Raw genomic sequence first — 19,630 nt, forward strand, 5'->3', positions numbered from 1 at the left:
AAAAATGAAGAAAGATGACTCCTAGGCTTTTGGCCAAAGCAATGGTTAAAGAAAAAGAAAATTTGCTGAGAAACTTAGAGGGGATCTTTGCAATATCAAATACCTAAAATGTGGCATGTATATGTGAAGTCCCTCTTCTTTGCCTCTATGAGAACAGAGTTATGTTCACTGAGAAGAAACTCTAAGCAGTGAAAATTTGACCCCTATAAGGAAGACTTTTCTTGTAGCTGGAACGCAAGACATCAGTCAGCTAGTAATTATTGAGGCTTCTGGAAGTCGGTAGAACAGGGTCCTCTTCTAGACATTGGAGCTACAGCTCCAATGGAAAAAGTGATGTGCAGATAGAGGCAGCAAAGGTAATTTGATTGAAAACTACTAGAGAGGAACTTATTAGTGATGTCATAGAAGGAATTCATTTATTGGGTAAGAGGTAGAACCCTTCCAACTCTGGGTTTCTGTGATTCTCTAATGATCTGATAAACCAAATCAGACTCAAATATTTTTCTTCAGATCCCCTTGTCTCTGCATTATTTTTTTAATGCTATATTGAGATATAATTCACATACCATACCAGTTCATCCATTTAAGGTATACGGTTCAGTAGTTCTGGCATATTCCTAGACATATGCAAACATCACACTTAATTTTGGAACATTTTCATCACCTCAGGAAGAAAACCCTTTAGCCATTGATCTGTCTGTCTGTCCTTGTCCTAGTACCACACTGTCTTGATTAGTGTTGCTTTGTAGTAAGTTTTAATATTGTGAAGTATGAGTCCTTCTACTTTATTCTTATTTTGTAGAATTGTTTTGGCTATTCTTGGTCCTTCTGTAATAATTCCATATGAATTTTAGAACCAACTTGTCAATTTCTACGGGGAAATCAGCTGAGATTTTTGATAAGGATTGCATTAAATCTGTAAAGTGGGGAATTTTGCCATTTTAACAGTGTTAAGTCTTCTGATCCACAGAGACAGGATGCTTTTCTGTTTATTTAGATCTTCCTTAATTTCTTTCAACAATGTTTTGTAGTTTATAAGTCTGAGTTTTGTACTTCTTTTGTTAAATTTATTCCTGTTTTATTCTTTTTAATGCTATTGTGAATGGAATTATTTTTATAATTTTATTTTCAGATTGTTTATTATAAATGTATAGAAATACAGTTGAGTTGTAATTAATCTTTTATCCCATAACCTTCCTGAACTTATTTAATTAGGTCTAATAGTTATTAGTAGATTCTTTAGGATTTTCAGTATACAAGATCATGTCATCTAGGAATAGTGATAGTCTTACTTCTTGCTTTCCAGTCTGGATGTCTTTTTGTTTTTTAACCTCATTTTCACCACCATTACAATGTTGACTAGGATCATTAAGAACAGACATCCTTGTCTTTCTTCTGGTCTTAGGGAAAAGCATCCAGTCTTTCTCCATTCAATCCGTGGGTTTTTTGTAGATGCTTTTTATCTACAAACATACTAACACTTAGACAGCTTCTCTGTATTCCTAGTTTGCTGGGTGCTTTTTTCACGAAAGGGTGTTGAATTTTGTCAAATGCTTTTTCTCCATGTATTGAGATCATTATGTGAATTTTATTTTCTTTTGATGAGATTGGTTATGTTTATTTTTTGGTGCTTAAACCAAACTTGCATCCCTGTGTTAAATCCCACAGGGATGCAAGGTTTATAATTCCTGCCTCCCTTGGTTGGTCATGGTTTATAGTTCTTTTTATATGTTGCTGGGTTTGGTTTGCTGGTATTGTGTTTTAGTATCTTTGCATCCATACTTATAAGATATATTGATCAGTAGCTTTCTTGTGATATCTTTATCTGGTTTTGGCATGATGATAATATAGGCTTTATAAAATAAATTAGGAAATGTTCTCTCTTCTATAAGCCATCAGGGGCTGGGCTTTTCTTTGTGGGTAGTTTTTTGTTTACTGATTCAGTCTCTTGTTACAGGAATATTCAAGTTGTCTCTTCTTGAGTCAGTATCAGTAGTTTGTATCTTTGAGGAGCTTGTCCATTTTCTCTAAATTATCTAATTTATTGACATACAGTAGTTTCTCTTCTTTTTCCATTGTCTTAGGTTGAATATTAAGTTATTGATTTGAAGTTTTGTTTTGTTTTTTTTTTTGAAACAGGGTCTCACTGTCACCCAGACTGGAGTGACACTGTCACCCAGACTGGAGTGACACAGTCATAGCTCACTGCAGCCTCGACCCCTCGGGCTTAAGTGATCCTTCCACCTTAGCCTCCTGATTAGCTGAGACTACAGGCACATGTCACCTTTCTCAGCTAATTTTTGTATTTTTTGTAGAGATAGGGTTTTTGCCCTGTTGCCAGGCTGGTCTCAAATTCCTGAGATCTGCTCCACCCTCCCCCTCCCAAAGTGCTGGGATTACAAGTGTGACCCACTGTGCCCAGCCATCTTCTTTTTTTAACATGGATATTTGTAGCTATAAATTTCTCTGCACCGCTATCGCTGTGTCCCATAAGCTATAGGTGGTGGTATTCATGTTTAAGGTCATTCTATTATGGTAGGATAATATAATGTATTATTTATGTCCTTTTCAACTTATTAAGGTTTGTTTTATGGCCTAGTATATGCTCTGTCCTGGAGAATATCCTCTGTGCATTTGGGAAGAATTGCATATTCTGTTGTTGGGTAGTGTTCTATAAATATCTGTTAGGTCTTGTTAGTTTGTAGTATTAAGTCTTCTGTTTCCTTGTTGATCTTTTGTGTGGTTGTTCTGTTATTGAAAGTGGGGTATTAGCTGGAATTATAAAATATTTATTCATTTCTTAGTTTCTGTTTTTGTTTTGGTTGGTTTTTGCTTCATATATTTTGGTGCTCTATTGTTAGGTACACATAGGTTTACAGTTGTTCCATCTTCCAGATTGATTGGCCCATTTTTCATTATGGAATGTCCCTTTTTGTCTCTGATAACATTTTTGGTTTCCAAGTTTACTTTGTCTCATTAACTACTATAGCTTTTCAGTGATTGCTGCTGTCAGGATATGTCTTTTTCCATCCTTTTACTTTCAGTATTTTTGTCTTCAAATCTAAGTGTGTCTCCTATAGAGAACATATAGTTGGGTCATGCTTGTTTGCTTTTCTTCTATTTTTAATAGAGACAGTGTCTTGCAATATTGCACAGGCTAGCCTCAAAATCCTGAACTCAAGTGATCCTCCTGCCTCGGCCTCCCAAAGTGCTGGGTTTATAGGCATTGAGCCACTGCACCTGGCTGGATCATGTTGTCATTTAATCCGGTCTGACAGCCTTTGCCTTTTGACTAGATTGTTTAATCCATTCTCATTTAGTGTTATTATTTATTATTTATTTTTATTTCAATAGTTTTGGGGGAACAAGTGGTGTTTGGTTGCATGGAAAAGCTTTTTTATGGTGATTTCTGAGATTTTGGTGTGCTCATCACCCAAGCAGTGTACACTGTACCCAATGTGTAGTCTTTCATCCCTCATCTCCTTTTTCTCCCCCCCAAGTCTCCAAAGTCCATTATATCATTCTTATGCCCTTGTGTCCTCGTAGCTTAGCTTCCACTTATAGTGAGAATATACACTGATTGGTTTTCCATTCCGGAGTTACTTCGCATAGAATGATGGTCTCCAATTCCATCCAGTTTGCTGCAAATGCCATTATTTTATTTCTTTTTATGGCTGAGTAGTATTCCATTACATATATGTACCATATTTTCTTTATCCTCATGTTGGTTGATGGGCATTTAGGCTGGTTCCATATTTTTACAATTGTGAATTGTGCTGCTATAAGCATGTGTGTACAATTTTTCATAGTGGTTTTACTAGTTTATACTCCCACCAACAGTGTAACAGTGTTCCCTTTTCACCACATCCATGCCAACATTTATAATTTTTTTATTTTTTAATTATGGCCATTCTTGGAGGAGTCAGATGGTATGGCATTGTGGTTTTGATTTGCATTTCCCTGATAAATAGTGATATTGAGCTTTTTAAAATATATGTGTCGGCCATTTGTGTATCTTTTTTTGAGAATTGTCTTTTCGTGTCCTTAGCACACTTTTTGATGGGATTATTTATTTTTTTCTTGCTGATTGGTTTGAGTTTCTTACAGATTCTGGATATTAACCCTTTGTCTGATACACAGTTTGTGAAGATTTTCTCCTACTCTTTGTGGGTTGTCCGTTTATTCTGCTGATTATTTATTTTGCTGTGCAGAAGCTTGACTGAAAGCTTTTATTATGAATGTGTGTTGAATTTTCTGAAGCTATTGGCATGATTATTTATTTTGGCTGGGCGCGGTGACTCATGCCTGTAATCCCAGCACTTTGGGAGGCCAGGGCAGGCAGATCACCTGAGATTGGGGGTTCAAGACCAGCCTGACCAACGTGGAGAAACCTCATCTCTACCAAAAATACAAAATTAGCCGGGCATGGTGGTGCATGCCTATAATCCCAGCTACTCGGAAGGCTGAGGCAGGAGAATCGCTTGAACCCGGGAGGCAGAGGCTGCAGTGAGCTAAAATCTAGCCGTTGCACTGCAGCCTGGGCAACAAAAGAGAAACTGTGTGTCAAAAAAATAAATTAATAAATATATATTTATTTTTTATTCTGTTAATGTGGTAAATTACATCAATTAATTTTTGGATATGTAAGCCAGTCTTGCATTCCTGATATAAACCTAACTTGGTCATCATATCTAGTCTGATTTGATAAGTGAATATTTTGTTTGTTTTGCACCTGTGCTCATGAGAGATATGGATCTGTGGTTTCCCTGTGACATTTTCATTAGGGTTTGTTATCAAAGATATGCTAACCTCATAAAAAGAGTTGAAAGTGTTTTCTTTCTCTTCTGTTTTTCGGAAAAATTCAACAAAATCATGGCCAGGATTATTATTTTTTGGGAAGATTTTTAATTACATGTTTAGCTTCTTAAATATTCTTTTGATTTTCCATTTCTTCTTATATTAGTTTTGAAAGGTTTTCTTTTTCTTGGAATTTATCTTTTACATTTTTACATGCTCTGACATGAAGTGGATTACTTTTTTAGAGAACTGATCTTTCATTGTGTTGATTCTCTCTCAAATGCTAATTTCTATTGTGCTACCTTCCTTGATGCGTGAGTTATTTAGGAGTGTATTGATTAATATTCAAACGTTGGCATCTTCTAGATGTGTTTGTTATTGATTTCTAGTTTAGTTCTCCTCTGGTCAGTTAACAGACTCTGTTTCAGTGTTTCTCAAACTCTGTTGGAGGACTTTTTTTTTTTTTCTCTCAATCTCTGGTGGACTGACAGCTTTTGTAAAATACAGTGAAAATGAAATGAGAAAATTGAGGAAAAAAGTATGTATATAAGATCCAGGTTTTACAGGGGTACACTATTATTTCAAACAGCTATATTTTCTGAACACTTAATCTCAATTTCCAAACCTATGGTCTAATAGCAGTTGTAAATCAACATTCATCCATGGAAGACACTTTACATAGCACCATTTATTGTTATTTTAATCTTTGAAGTTTGTTGAGACTTACTTTATACCCTAGCACATGGTCAGTTACAGTAAATGTTCCATGTGCAGTTTAAAAGAAGATACATTCTACACTTGTAGGGCGGAATGTTTTATGTGTGTCAGTTAAATCAAGTTTGTTGATGTTATTTAACTTCAGTGTTCTTACTCTTTCATTTTGTCTACTTGTTTTATGCATTATTGAGAAGAGGGATCACTCACTAAGATTGTGGATTTGTGTGTTTTTCCTTTTGGTTTTCTCCTTTTTTTCTTTGTGTATTTTGAGGGCTATCTTATTAGGTATATTCAAATTTACAATTGCCTTCTCTTACCAGTAGACTGACCCTTGTAACACTGTGAAATTGCCCATTTTAGTTTTGCATTTTACCTTAAAATGTACTTTATCTTATAATTAGTATAACAATGTCAGCTTTATTTTTGATAGTGTATGTTTTTCTGTTTCTTAAAAGTATAGTCTCTTAATATATAGTCTGCTGGATTTTTATTAATCAACTTTATTGAGATATAATTTATATAGAATAAATGCACCCATTTAAATACATAATTTGATGAGTTCTGGCAAATATATATGTGCATGTAACCACTAACAGTCAAGACATATACCATCTCCATAAGCTCCAGAGGTTCCTTTTTGCCCTTTCCCATTGCCAATCCCTCCCCACAGCCTGGGCAGTCCACAGCCTGGGCAGTCACCATTCTTCTTTCTGCCATAGACTATAGGTTAGACATATCTTTTATTTTATTTTATTTTATTTTATTTTATTTTATTTTATTTTGAGACAGAGTCTAGCTGTCGCCAAGGCTGGAGTGCAGTGGCACAATCTCGGCTCACTGCAACATCAACCTCTGCCTCCCGGGTTCATGCCATTCTCCTGCCTCAGCCTCCTGAGCAGCTGGGACTACAGGTGCCCGCCACCACACCCGGCTAATTTTTTTTATTTTTAGTAGAGACGGGGTTTCCCTAAAATTTTTTATATTTTTGTATTTTTAGTAGAGATGTGTTAGCCAGGATGCTCTTGATCTCCTGACCTCGTGATCCGCCCGCCTCGGCCTCCCAAAGTGCCGGGATTACAGGTCTGAGCCACTGTGCTCGGCCTTAGACATGTTTCATATATATGGAATAGTATTATATACTCTTATGTGTCTGGCTTCTTTGAAGGAAAAAAGCAGTGCAGAATGTTGGACTCATCATAGTACATTTTCCTTATCTCCAGGTCCCTCAAGACCTGACTGACTTGGTAGCCCTCCAGTGCTTTTGTACTGATGTGTTTATATTTTATTTAGCTCTTCTAGTTGGGTGTCAGTGGCAGAGTTGGTCTTAAACATGATGGTTCACAGTAGCCAAAAGCAGAAGACCTCTGGCAATATTTAGTGGTAGAAGAACAAAGGTACAGAAATACCAAGGGTGAAGGTGAGTGTTCTAATTAAATGGAACTCACCGAATTCCCCCAGAAAACTGAGAGGGGTTGAAGAGTGTTATTTTCTTTATTCTTTTTCTTTTCTTTTTTGGAGACAGGGCCTCACTCTGTTGCCCAGGCTGGAGTGCAGTGGTGCGATCAAGGCTCACTGCAGCCTCAGGCTACAGGTGTGCACCACGACACCCAACTAATTTTTTTTTTTTTTTTTTTTTTGAGACAGAGTCTTGCTCTGTCGCCCAGGCTGGAGTGCAGTGGCCGGATCTCAGCTCACTGCAAGCTCCGCCTCCCGGGTTCACGCCATTCTCCTGCCTCAGCCTCCCAAGTAGCTGGGACTACAGGCGCCCGCCACCTCGCCCGGCTAGTGTTTTGTATTTTTTTTTTAGTAGAGACGGGGTTTCACCAGGTTAGCCAGGATGGTCTCGATCTCCTGACCTTGCGATCCGCCCATCTCGGCCTCCCAAAGTGCTGGGATTACAGGCTTGAGCCACCGCGCCCGGCCCACCCAACTAATTTTTAAATTTTTTGTAGAGACAGAATCTTATTATGTTCCCCAGTCTGGTCTCAGACTCCTGGGCTCAAGCAGTCCTCTCACTTCAGCCTCCCAAAGTACTACGATGACAGGCGTGAGCCACTGTGTACAGCCGAGAGTATTTTGTTTTTGTTAAATTTAGGGTATGCATCCTATCCTGTGTTATCAGTCAGGATTCACTGCCAGCAACTAGGTATTTTAACCAGGAGAACATTTAGCACAGGTTACACGTTGTTCGAAGATCTGAAGGAGCAAGTTCTACACTTGACCTACAAGAATCATTCCTAAACAATTACACAGCTACTGTGTCAGGGAAGCTGCTGCCTCACAGGCTGCCACTAGAACTGTGGGAGAAGCACAGTTGCTGCCACCACTATAACTGCACTCTTGCTTACTGGTAGTAATAATGATAAAGAGGTTCAGCAAGAAAGGCTTTCCCGCATTTCAACCTTCCAAGTCTCATAAGAATGGCTCTAATTAATGGAACCTGATGTGAATCAAACACTGCTTGAAGAGACTATAGGAATTGTAGTTTTGGACTGAGGAACTTCTCCAACTATTTAGAGGTAGAATGAGGGTCACAAGAACCAGTCCAAAATGTATAAGACTTTCTATCATCTAGGCCTTCAAACTGCTGAGTGAGCATATTACAGCCTATGATTGAAATATCCAGAATGCATATTAATCAAATGTTATGTTTAAGTTTAATATTTTAATATTTGCTGAGGATATTCAAGACATTGAGGACATCACCCTGATAACTCTAAGAATTTAAACAGCTTACCACATTGACGTTACCTAATTCCTGATTGCTAGATCGTCTGCAAAGATAATCATGAAATCAACAGATTTCATAACCAAGTGCTTTAAACTTTTATCAGCTTTCTTTGTAACTCTTATAGCATATTCAAGGACATACTGTGATATATTCCATAAGTGTTTATAGCAATTCAGATCTTGATATGAAAATGTCAGTGGTATCCTCAAGGGCAAAGAGCTAAATATAGCTTTCTCCAGCATTACCCTTTCTACCACAACGCCATGTTTGTTGATGTATTTTCTTTGCTTTCTTTTCCGTTCATAAGTTGGGTGGTATGATATCAATAAAAGGCTGGAAAAAAGTCAGGACAATGTACACCAATATTAGCTAGATGCTTTTTGGTTTGTTGTAAGCTACTAAGACCTTATGATGTTTTCAGCAGGTATAGATGGTTTGCACTTAAGGGGAGAATACAAAATAAAAAACACAGAGAGACTGGTGAGCTGTAATATGATTGTTAGTCTGAGCGTTAAACAATGACAGTATTCAGGACTAGAAGTTAGAAGGCGCATGATGTTTAGCTTTCATGTGACAGTTTGGGGCTAGTATTTTTGTATGTCAAATAGGTTCTGTTTGTGATTTACAGTGATTCTGCATTTGAAATTCACCTCAGTTTTCCTCTTGCTGTTTACATTAGAAAGAATTCATTGCAAAGAACTCTAAAAAGGAACTGACTCAGTTTTATTTTGGGGCACTGTAAATCCAAAACTACACTCTGTCAGTATTCGAATAGAATCATTTCAGAGAACAAAAATTTATTTTGACCTTATTTTTGTCTCTCATTTATTAATATTAGATCATTTATCTCAAGTAAGTAGGTTTTTAGCACTGGGTAGTACATAGTTGCCTTTTTAAACATGCATTTTATTTTTGTGACATCATAAGACTTGATTAGTACTTTAAAAAGACCCCTTGGATTGATTTATGTTCTTCAAAAAGATACCCCTTTTCACACATGAATGTGTCTTTAAAAAAAAAAAAAAGAAAACAGTCATGGAAAAGACTTATTTTATTTACCTAACCATCCGCTTAATTTTAGAAAATTCTCTGGTCAAATACTGGAAAGGTGAATGTCTGACCCATGAAGTATTTGAGTATTTTTCAAGTTATTCCTGATCACAACTTTCTTTCATCATTTTTCTCAGAGGTTTTTTTTTAATTGTTGGATAGTTGTAGGACTTCACTAATCAAGTTTAATTTGTACTGTTTTGATTTTTAGTTAGCTTATAAAATAATTTGTCAGGATTAATGTGTGAGACAATATCAGAGAAGAGTATTTTTAGTATCAATGATGAAGTATATTTTAATTCATTTTTCTTTGTTGTCTCAGGTGGATCTCCTTACGTAGCGGCCAAAATAAATGAAGCAAAAGACTTGCTAGAATCTGGCACCAAACGTTGATTGATGCTTAAGGACCACGCTGAAGGAAAAAAAAAGAGGGGACTTCAAAAAAAAAAAAAAAAAAAAAAAAAAAGACCTGCAAAATATTCTAAAACATGGTCTTCTTAATTTTCTGTATGGATTGACCACAATCTTATCTTCCATCATTAAGCTGTATAACAATAAAATAATAATAGTCTTGCTTTTTATTATCTTTTAAAGGATCTCCTTAAAATTCTATAACTGACCTTTTTTCTTATTTTCTTTGTTACATTCATACATTTTTAAGATTTTTGTTATGTTCTAAATCCCCTCACCCCCCCACACACACACGTGTGCAAAAAGTATGATTATCAAGAATGCAATTGGGATTTGTGAGCAATGAGTAGAAGTTTTCTTATTGCTTATATTTGTACCCTAATTGTCTCTTTTTTTCAGGGAATTTGGGACTCTGCCTATATAAGGTGTTTTAAATGTCTTGAGAGCAAGTACTGGCTGATACCCCTTGGAGATATGATCTGAAATGTAATGGAATTTATTAAATGGTGTTTTGTAAAGTAAGGGTGAAGAACCCCGCTCCCTCTGAGACCCTATAGCTAAAGCATGAGGACTTGGAGAGCTACTAAAATGATTCACGTTTACAAAATGAGCCCTGTGAGGAAAGGTTGAGAGAAGTCTGAGGAATTTGTATTTAATTATATTCTCCCAGTACTGTATATTTATTCATTACTCAGTCTACAAATATTTATTGACCCCTTTGATGTGCAAGGCACTATCGTGAGTCCCCTGAGAGTTGCACGTATGAAGCAGTTGTGGATCATGACCCAAAGGAACTTACATGTAGAGGAAGGATAAATCACACACATAGTGAATGCTGTTAGATACAGGTGCTATATTTTAAAAGTTCAAAGGAAGAAAATAATATGTTAAACACTGCATGAGAGGAGGAATAAGTGGCATAGAGCTGGGCTTTAAAAAAGAAAAATAATCAGAGATACCATAATGATTGGTGAGGTGAGTCAGTGTTATTTCTTCTGAGATGAGTGTTATTCTGAGATGACAATTAGCAGAAATAGATATATCAATTGGAGTGATTAGAGTGCAGGGTTTCTAGAAAGCAAAGTTTGGACAGAGTGGTCATCAAAGGCCAGCTCTGTGACTTACACTGCATTAAATTAATTTCTTAAAACATAGTCCCTGATCATTATCACTTTACTATTCCAAAGGTGAAAGAACAGATTCAGATACAGAGTGCCAGCATTATTTCCCAGTATTCCTTTACAAATCTTGGGTTCATTTCAGGTAAACTGAACTACTGCATTTTCTGTATCTTAATATACTTTTTAGATATCCTAGATGCATCTTTCAACTTGTAACATTCTGTAGTTTAGGAGTTCTCAACCTTGGCATTATTGACATGTTAGGCCAAATAATTCTTTTTTTGTGGGAGGTCTCTTGTGCATTTTAGATGATTAGCAATAATCCCTGACCTGTTATCTACTAAAGACTAGTCTTATCAGTTGTGACAACAAAAATGGTTCCAGATATTGCCACATGCCCTTTAGAGGACAATAATCGCCCCCAGTTGAGAACCATTTCTGTAAAACTTTAATTACTATTTTTTCTTTTGGTTTATAAAATAATGATCCTGAATTAAATTGCTGGAACCTTAAAGTCGATAAAATATGGTTCTTGCTTTAAAGTCCCCATACATGTCCTACTAATTTTCTCATGCTTTAGTGTTTTTCATTTTTCTCCTGTTATCCTTGTACCTAAGAATGCCATCCCAATCCCCAGATCCCCACCTGTCTAGGCATAGTTGAAGTCTAGGCATAGTTGAAGGCCAAGCTAAAATGTATCCCTCTTTTTCTGGTGCATCCAGCAAAAGTAATATCATGAATTATCAGCTCTCTGAGAGCAGCATCATATCTGTCTTGTTTACTGTTACATTGGCAGCCAATAAATATTTGTTGAGTGAATGAATAAATCCCCATAGTACTTTATTCTTCACATGATACATACCTATAGGGGCTATAGCTTGGTACCTTGCGAAGCAACTCTTGGTGTAACATACCTTCTTTCTCATACTAAAATGCAAGAACCTTCAGAGCAAGAATATTGCCATTCATCTTTGTAACCTCTTTACTCTGGAGCACTTGCATTTAGCAGGCATCATAAAGTTTTACATACTAAGAAAATGTTGCTGTTTTCTGAATACTATGCATCAAAACATGCTACTGCTAATTTGGAAAGTTCTGCTAAGGAATATTGGGGCACCCTCAGTTGCACCTTTTAATTGATGTCATATTTTCCTAATCCATACTTTATTCATGAGAATTTGAGTCACCCCAGCATTAGCTTAGAATTTCCTTAATTCCTGTTTTCTTTGCAGGTACCTTGGAGCCAGGTCTGCTTTTGTATACTATCCTCCTGTTATGTGACCTTGGGCAGTTACTCAGTTTTCTAGTCAATAACCTGTATCTATAAAATAGAGAAAATAATCCTATCAAATATGGTTATTGTAGAGAATAAGGATGTATAAAGCATTTAGTTACATAAATGCTCAAAAAATATAATTTTTACTTCCTTCACTGCCTCATTTAGTTAGTTTTATCTTTAAAAATACCTCGGATTCAGGGTAAAGTTTCAGGTATGTCCCAGTAATCATTTATTTCACCCTTGAATCTGCAATTTGGGTAGAACATGGTGGGGACAGCTCGTCTGCATTCCTTGCAGCATTAACAGGCTGGAGGCACCAGTTCTCCGGCCAGCAAGTTGGGCCTGGTTGTTGGCTGAGAGCCTCGGTTTTTCTCTCTGCTTAGGTTCCTATTTACACAGGCTTCTCCACAGGGCTACTAGAGCATCGTCACCATAGCAGCTGTCTTATAACAGAGTGTTCCAAGAGACAAAATATGGAAGCTGCCAGATTGCCCTGGGTCTGGAAACTGTCAGGGCGTCACTTGTGCCATATTCAGTTGGTCTAAGAATTACAGAGCCTGCCTCGATTCAAAGGGAGAGGATAGAAAGGACTGAAAGAATCAGTGGTCATCTTTAATATGCAACAGGACAGGGTTGGGATTTTTTCTTCCCCTTGAGTCTGTGAAGGTATTACTTAAAAAAATCAGGCATATACAATTGAACTACAGCTACTTGGAGTATAAGCTCAGAAAGTTTCAGATAATAAGTACAACTACTCTTTTTCTGCTGTTATCCTTGTACCTAAGGATGCCATCCTAATCCCCAGATCTCCACAACTATACCTACATAGTTGAAGGCCAAGCTAAAATGTATCCCTCTCTTTCGGGTGCATCCAGCAAAAGTAATATCATGAATTATGAGCTCTCTGAGAACAGGGATCATATCTGTCTTGTTTACTGTTGCAGTGAGTAAGTACAGTTGCAGATACTCAGGAGTAATTCTCTCAATGGCAGTATACTTATAAAACTGAATTTTCACCAGCTACACACCCTTCCCCCGAAACTCCTTATCTGTAAAAAGCTTGTTTGGTTACCTGTCTTCAGTAAAGATTGTGCTTGCATATTTGCTGTCATTGCATATTCTGCTTAATTAAGTCCTGTTGATATTGCAGTTTCTGTGTATTTTTACATCTTAGATGCAATCTGAGGGACTAGGAAGGCCTTTTAAAAATAAAACAATTCAGATTGCAGAGGAAGTGTAAGTCATGGACAGTGAATTAAAGGGGAACATAGAATGCTATTTAGATTTTAGTTGATGGTGCCAATCTTCAGCGTAAAGTCACAAGTGGAGAGAAGTTTAGTAAGGAAAAAATGTTGGGCTCGGAATGCATTGTTTAGTCTTCAAAGCACTTTTTTGTGAAATATATTTTAGACATTCAGCAAATATTGAATACTTACTATATCAGGCAGTAAAGATATAAGTTCATTCTTAAAATGTTCATGTTCAAGCTAAATACAAAAAAAAATTCTTAAACAGAAAACTCTTTCCCTCATACTTTTTAATTAACAAGACATATAGGAGTTGCATTAATGGGCATGCTTATGATTGATCATCCAGCAGTGTCATTAGAAATACATTTTATTCATGTGCAGGAATCTTTTGGTTGTCATGGGGAACCTTGAACACAGAAAAGAGCTTTTTATTGATAAGGTAATTCAACACACTTGACAATTAGCTTAATACGGTTTAATACCATTTGTGGGAGAAGATGAATCAGCCAGGCTCTTTATGTCAAGAATATGAAGTTTCTCTGACTCAACCAACTTAAGATGAGCTACAGAGACTGCAGTGAAAAGTGAAATATCCAAGTACTCCAGCTTATTTCACACAGTGGAACCATGCTGTCCTCTGGCACCCTGCACCTTACCCAACAGTCATCAACCAGATACAGGCTCCTGGCTGCAAGGAGGATTTGATGGGAATGAGTAAATGTGTCAGCATAGTCCCTCCCTTCTAATGGAAAAGCAACCTCAAGAGCAAATCCTATTAATGGGTGGATCAGTATCGTCTACTTGTCAAAAACATTCCATGAATTATGAATCAAAATTTTATTTATGGTGGCATTGCACACGTTAAGAGATTAGGATTTTTGTTAGCATAATTTATTAGCTGGAAAAGTTGAGAAGGTTCTTTGGACTCATTTTTGTAGGTGGAACCTAAGTGATCTGGATCATTGCCCACCAGCGAAATTGCTGGGCATGGCGGACAAAGAAAATGTTCCTTCTAATGATTTTTTATGAGCTGAGTAGCTATTGTTCCCAGCTGAGTGCTCTTTTCCTCTTTTTATTGTTGCTGAGCAAAAGAATTTATAAAAAGCTCTTTCTTTTGTATTAAAAACCCTGCTCAACTGAAATGCAAGTTCATTAAGTAATGTTCATTTCTCTTCCTGCCATAATAACCCTTTCGCTCTCTGTTCGATTCAACAGTGTCTAGCAGCACTGGTCAAAATTTTAAGTCTGAACAGACTATATTACATAGATGTAGAGAAATAGATATTCAATCTTCAGCATTAAGGCGGAGCTTAATTTCACATGAGTAGAATATGATCACTTAGGCTAGATGTTGGCCATAAATTTCAAATTAGTATCTCAACTTAGCGGGGGGCAATCAACAGTGGCAAACTTCAATTATGACAGGATAAAAATCACATAGAGATAGTTCAATATGGACATGTAAACTATAATGCTAAATGCCAATAATTAGAATAAGTTCATTCTAAGAAAAGCAGTAATATTAGCTAACATTTGTTTAGTACCTGTGCCAAACATTTTGCCTATGTTACCTTGATTTTCGTAGCTAGCCTAAGAGGTACTATTATGTATCCCCGTTTTACAGGTTAACAAACAGGCTCAGAGGAGTTTAGGATCTTTTCCAAGATTACATAGCCAGTAAGTAATGAGACTAAGATCCAAATTCAGACTCTGAAACATACTCTTTATATTATATTGCACTTGTCCTAAAAATGTGGGAATCAGAATGAAGGGACTTGTATGACTTTTGGCTCATTCTTTGATGCACGTGGCCTGGAGTTATAAAGGATCCAGTGTCATTGTGCATCATGAGCAAGGAGTACCTAATCTCTTTAATTCTTCCCTGGAAGCTTATGACGTCCATCCAAGTGCACATAGCAAAAGTTCTGTTGTAAACTTTAGCAGAGTGAGTTTCTCTGACTCAGAGTGATGATGGAGGAAGCTTTGATGAGATTTTATCTGAAATGTTCATGGACAAGAGCTTTCAAGGAGAACATCCACAGCAAGGTTCCAAAAACAGCTCATGAAAGTGAAGCAGCAAGACCTTGCATGAGAAATGAAGAGAGAGCTCAATGTATTAAAGATGAAAACAAGAAGACCGAATTTATTGAAAGGAGCAGAGAGGCAATGAAAACAAGGCAACTGAAATGAGGTGACTTGCAGCAATTGAAAGGGAATTTCAGTACTTTTGTAGAATTTTAAAAAAATTGTTTTCTGCTGTTTATTTTCAATTTTGAACAGGGTTATTTGTTCATGCCATACTTATTTGCCAAATTCCAAAATTCTATCTATATAGTTTTACAGTTGTCTGGTGGAATCAATGGAACTTTAGTTACCAGTCAAATGCATCTTTGAGATTGTCCAGTTAATTCTCTATTTCTGGTAGCTGTAATAAATGTTGAAAAGGTTTCTAACTCCTGGAGAAAGTTTCTAACTCCTTATGACTCCTTATGACTAATATTCATAACAGACTTGTGAGTTCCTTGAACACGATACACCTGTATTCAAAAGAGTGTATTCCAAAGCTAACTCAGTGATCTTTCCATTTATCTATTGGATTAGCGGTGTCTTTGCTCTTTCCTTCTGTAAATGTGAATAGTTAAGGGTTGACTGCAGAAGTGTTTACACTTTGGCTTCCATGCCTCTGGAATGTTTGTGCTTTGGTGGTGAGATGTGAGACTATATTTGTATAGTCTGCATCTCTCAGGCTGCCCCAGAATGTTGTATAGTGCAGTGCCGAAGAAAGCAGCAGGTACACACAGAAATGGAGCCTTCCCTGGTTAACCCTGCTTGGATCTGAGTTACACTCTGTTTCTTGACTTCTTGGGACTTAGGTAATCAGTTTGCCTTATACTGTATCCCATTTTGTACTCGCTTACATACTACATTCTTGTTTGGGCTTTCCTTCCTTTCTTGTAAGCAGATATTTTTTTAAAGCCAATATGTGAAAATACGGATACACTACAATTAAATAAAATGCTGTTGTGTTTGTTTTGCTTTAAAATTGTAAAGGATAAGCAATAAGATAGTTTTATCTACGTGGTTTTCCCAGTGCAGTTAAAATAAAACCTAACCTGCCAAAATTGAATTTACACTCAATTTTTCTGTTGTATAACTCTTGAAGAACACCTCATGTGTTATGTAACTTCATCTACATTGTGTACTCTTTTATTTATTAAAAGTCAATGTTAATCTTTCATTTTTTCTACACTTCCCTTTACTTCCTCATGAGATGCTCAGCCCAGTTGTCCCTCAGGACACAGTATCGATTGGTTCACTTTCAAAAGCAGCTATTAGAAACCCAAATCATAGACATGTGAATTTTCTCAGAAGCCAGTATTGAAACTTGGATTTTTACCTCTCATACCAAAATAAAGAAGGGAAAAAACAGAAATCAGCCCAACAATACCTTTAAATTGATTTTTATATTTATCTTGTAATGCAAATACCAAAGAAAAGTACCTAGTTCCGTGGTTTATTTACTTATATCTTGCCTCTGTTATCTTCATAACAATTTTTGGCCTTAGCACTTTTGACTGCATGAAGAACTCTAAACATAGGCAATGGTAATAGAAATGCTGACACATCTGAACCGTCGGCCCCAGAATATATTATTGAATATGACTGCACAAATGCCTGGGAACCTATACTTAGCGTGAAGAATAAGGCCACTGTTTTCAACTTCCAGCAGGAGGAGAGTACAGACAGATGAGCCCTCTGTTTCCCCTCTCTGGCTCTTCCATTGTCTTTCCCTGGCTCTTGTGTGTGTGTGTATGCAGGCAGGCACACACACGTACAAACACATCCTGCCCCATGGAGTGGTCACATCTTAATATCTACTGAGGCCAGTTAGACATTCTGTGGGCCGAGTATGTATTGCAGTTGCTTAACCGGCCTAGAGGTCTTACGATGTCATGGGCACCATCAAGTGATCTGTTTCCAAATCTGTAGGAGGAGGAGGACTGGTAGTGTTGGGCTTACATGACATAAAGGAGCTTGGATTTGTTTTCAGGAGATGAATGTGTTTTTCACAGCAGTCTGGTGAATTAAGAACAATACACAGAATCCCACAGCGAGCGTGTTCTATTTGACTCTGTTGATGGGATTTATGTATGGAACAACAATTTTCTGTATAGACATAATTGAATACATATTACCATGATCTGAAACCATGCAAGAATATGTATGGTGTGTGGGAAACCTGAAAACAGACACAACTGATGAAATTATTAGTTTACATTTTTTACTCAAAATATTTGTGAAGCAGCTATTCCCTACATATGCTCTATGTAGAAATGCAGAGACAAGTAGATGATTGTAATGTGTCACCATCTCTTTTTTGGACTGAACTTTTTTTTTTTTTTTTTTTAAGATGGAGTTTTGCTCTTGTTGCTCAGGCTGGAGTGCAATGGCACAATCTTGGCTCACCGCAACCACCACTTCCTGGGTTCAAGCGATTCTCCTGCCTCAGCCTCCCGAGTAGCTGGGATTACAAGGACTGAATTTTTAATAGAGCAAGAATGCCAAAAGGGAAGTCCCTCAGATCTGGTGTGTGGCTCAGTAATGCCCTCAGCTCCATGCGGCTTCTTCCCTTAGGGCTCTGAGTAAAGTCTGTGGGTGTCAGAAGGTATGAGGGTCTCTTGTATTTAATAATATCAAGGGAGTACAGTGTTCTCCCTCAAAGCCTGGCCAGCAGTTACTCCTGGAAAAAGAAGAACAATCTGGCTAACAAATGTGTCACCCACGTAAACTGACCAGAAATATCTGGAGCCGTGAACACCTAGTTAGTGGGGTCAGCAATAGGCCCGGCAGTAATTGCTCAGTGCCTCGTGCACTAGCAGCAGTGGGAATTGCCGTAGTGTAAATTGGTTCTAGGGGCCAAATTGATCAACCAAAAGAGGCTCAGAGATTTTTGGTGTTCGGGTTACTGACAAGGGTTCCGACTTTCTGGATCACGTGATGAAATGCATGGCAGTTGACTCTACTCTCCTCTAGGTTTTCTGTCTCCCTTCCAACCCCCATCAGCAACCGTTTCTTGTTCTTGAGGCTGCTTAGCCTAAGAACTTTTGGTCTTTGCTGTCTGGGAGTTACAAATCCACAATGGCAGTGAAAGCTTTTCTTTCTCCCTCCTCCATCCTTTCCTACTTTTGGCCTTTTTTCGCTTTTGCAGCAGTTACACTTGCATCCATCTGCTAGACACCCACAACATCAGGGCGCTGGGGCGTGGTTCCTGCTGGGCAGTCAAGGAGCTCTGGGTCCGTGACAGAACTGAGGCAGCTTCCCCCAGGTTGCCTCACCTTGTTTTCCCCTTCTAAAATATCACCCACTTACCTGCCTACAGAGAGAGACAGGGCATAGGGAGTAACAAGAAGAAATGCACAGCATGTTCTGGACTCCTCGAAGAGAAGTGTTTGCTCAAGGCATTATTAATATTTTTGCAAGGCACAGTAACATTGATTTTTTCATCCAAGAAACATTTTGCATTTGCACAGAGTAGTCACTAGAGTGTTGAACCATTTTCTTTGGTACATGGAGGAAGTGGCTCATCCTCGGCCTAAGAGCACCAAATTTGAGTTGCTATTTTTTATTTCCAGTTCCAGGCGTGAATCTTTACTCCATTTTGCAGGTAGCTGGAAAATCTTCTGTTTGTTTAAATTCACGCTGGGTAATACTGCATCATTTTAAGTTTTCTATCTGGAGCTCAGTATAGGAGTTCACCAATGCCAAGCACGGACTCTGCATAGAATGCCTTGTATAGGCTCCATGCTGCAAGCCTCCCACACTGATGGATTTAATTTTTTTTAACATCCCAGCCAATCAGGTGTGTGACTATAACTTGAAGCCAATTAGTATTTTTCACAGAGCCAGGTGCAAAGCTGCCAGGTAACATCTGCAAGTGACTTGCATTGCTCTAATGGGATCTGCATATGTTCAGCTCTATATGAAGATGTCTTTCACTTGACATGAAGTCATCTTTGGTCTTGTTCTCCCTCGACTCCATTAAGCAGACACACCTACATGTGTTGCCAATTTGATCCACTTTCAAAGGAGGATTGTGCCTAGTGTTTCTTTTCATGATCTAATATTTATGCTGATGCCTCTTGGAAAACTGTATCTACCAATCCAAAGTGCTTTGAGAAGGGAGGGGAGGGGGTATGGCAACACATCTCTCGTTACCATCAAGGCATTTGCTGATAATATGTGGTCTAACCTAAATTATCCAGTAAAGATTTAC

The 19,630-nt window shown here is 37.6% G+C and overlaps 1 protein-coding gene across 9 annotated transcripts in view; it reads left to right on the forward strand.

Annotated features, from left to right (window-relative positions):
- Window positions 1-16,594, forward strand: part of DNAJC15 (DnaJ heat shock protein family (Hsp40) member C15) — a 93,862-nt gene extending 77,268 nt beyond the window's left edge. For all 9 annotated transcript variants that reach the window (XR_012426896.1, XR_012426898.1, XR_012426897.1 and 6 more), the window contains one exon: window positions 9,618-16,594. Coding sequence is in view for 6 of the 9 variants with exons in the window: in XM_065533183.2 (XP_065389255.1) it covers window positions 9,618-9,688 (71 nt within the window). In the remaining 3 variants the exon portion in view is untranslated. The remainder of the gene's footprint in view (window positions 1-9,617) is intronic.
- The last annotated feature ends 3,036 nt before the right edge of the window (window positions 16,595-19,630 follow it).

The sequence above is a fragment of the Macaca fascicularis genome, chromosome 17 (assembly GCF_037993035.2).
Source record: "Macaca fascicularis isolate 582-1 chromosome 17, T2T-MFA8v1.1".
Taxonomy (NCBI): domain Eukaryota; kingdom Metazoa; phylum Chordata; class Mammalia; order Primates; family Cercopithecidae; genus Macaca; species Macaca fascicularis.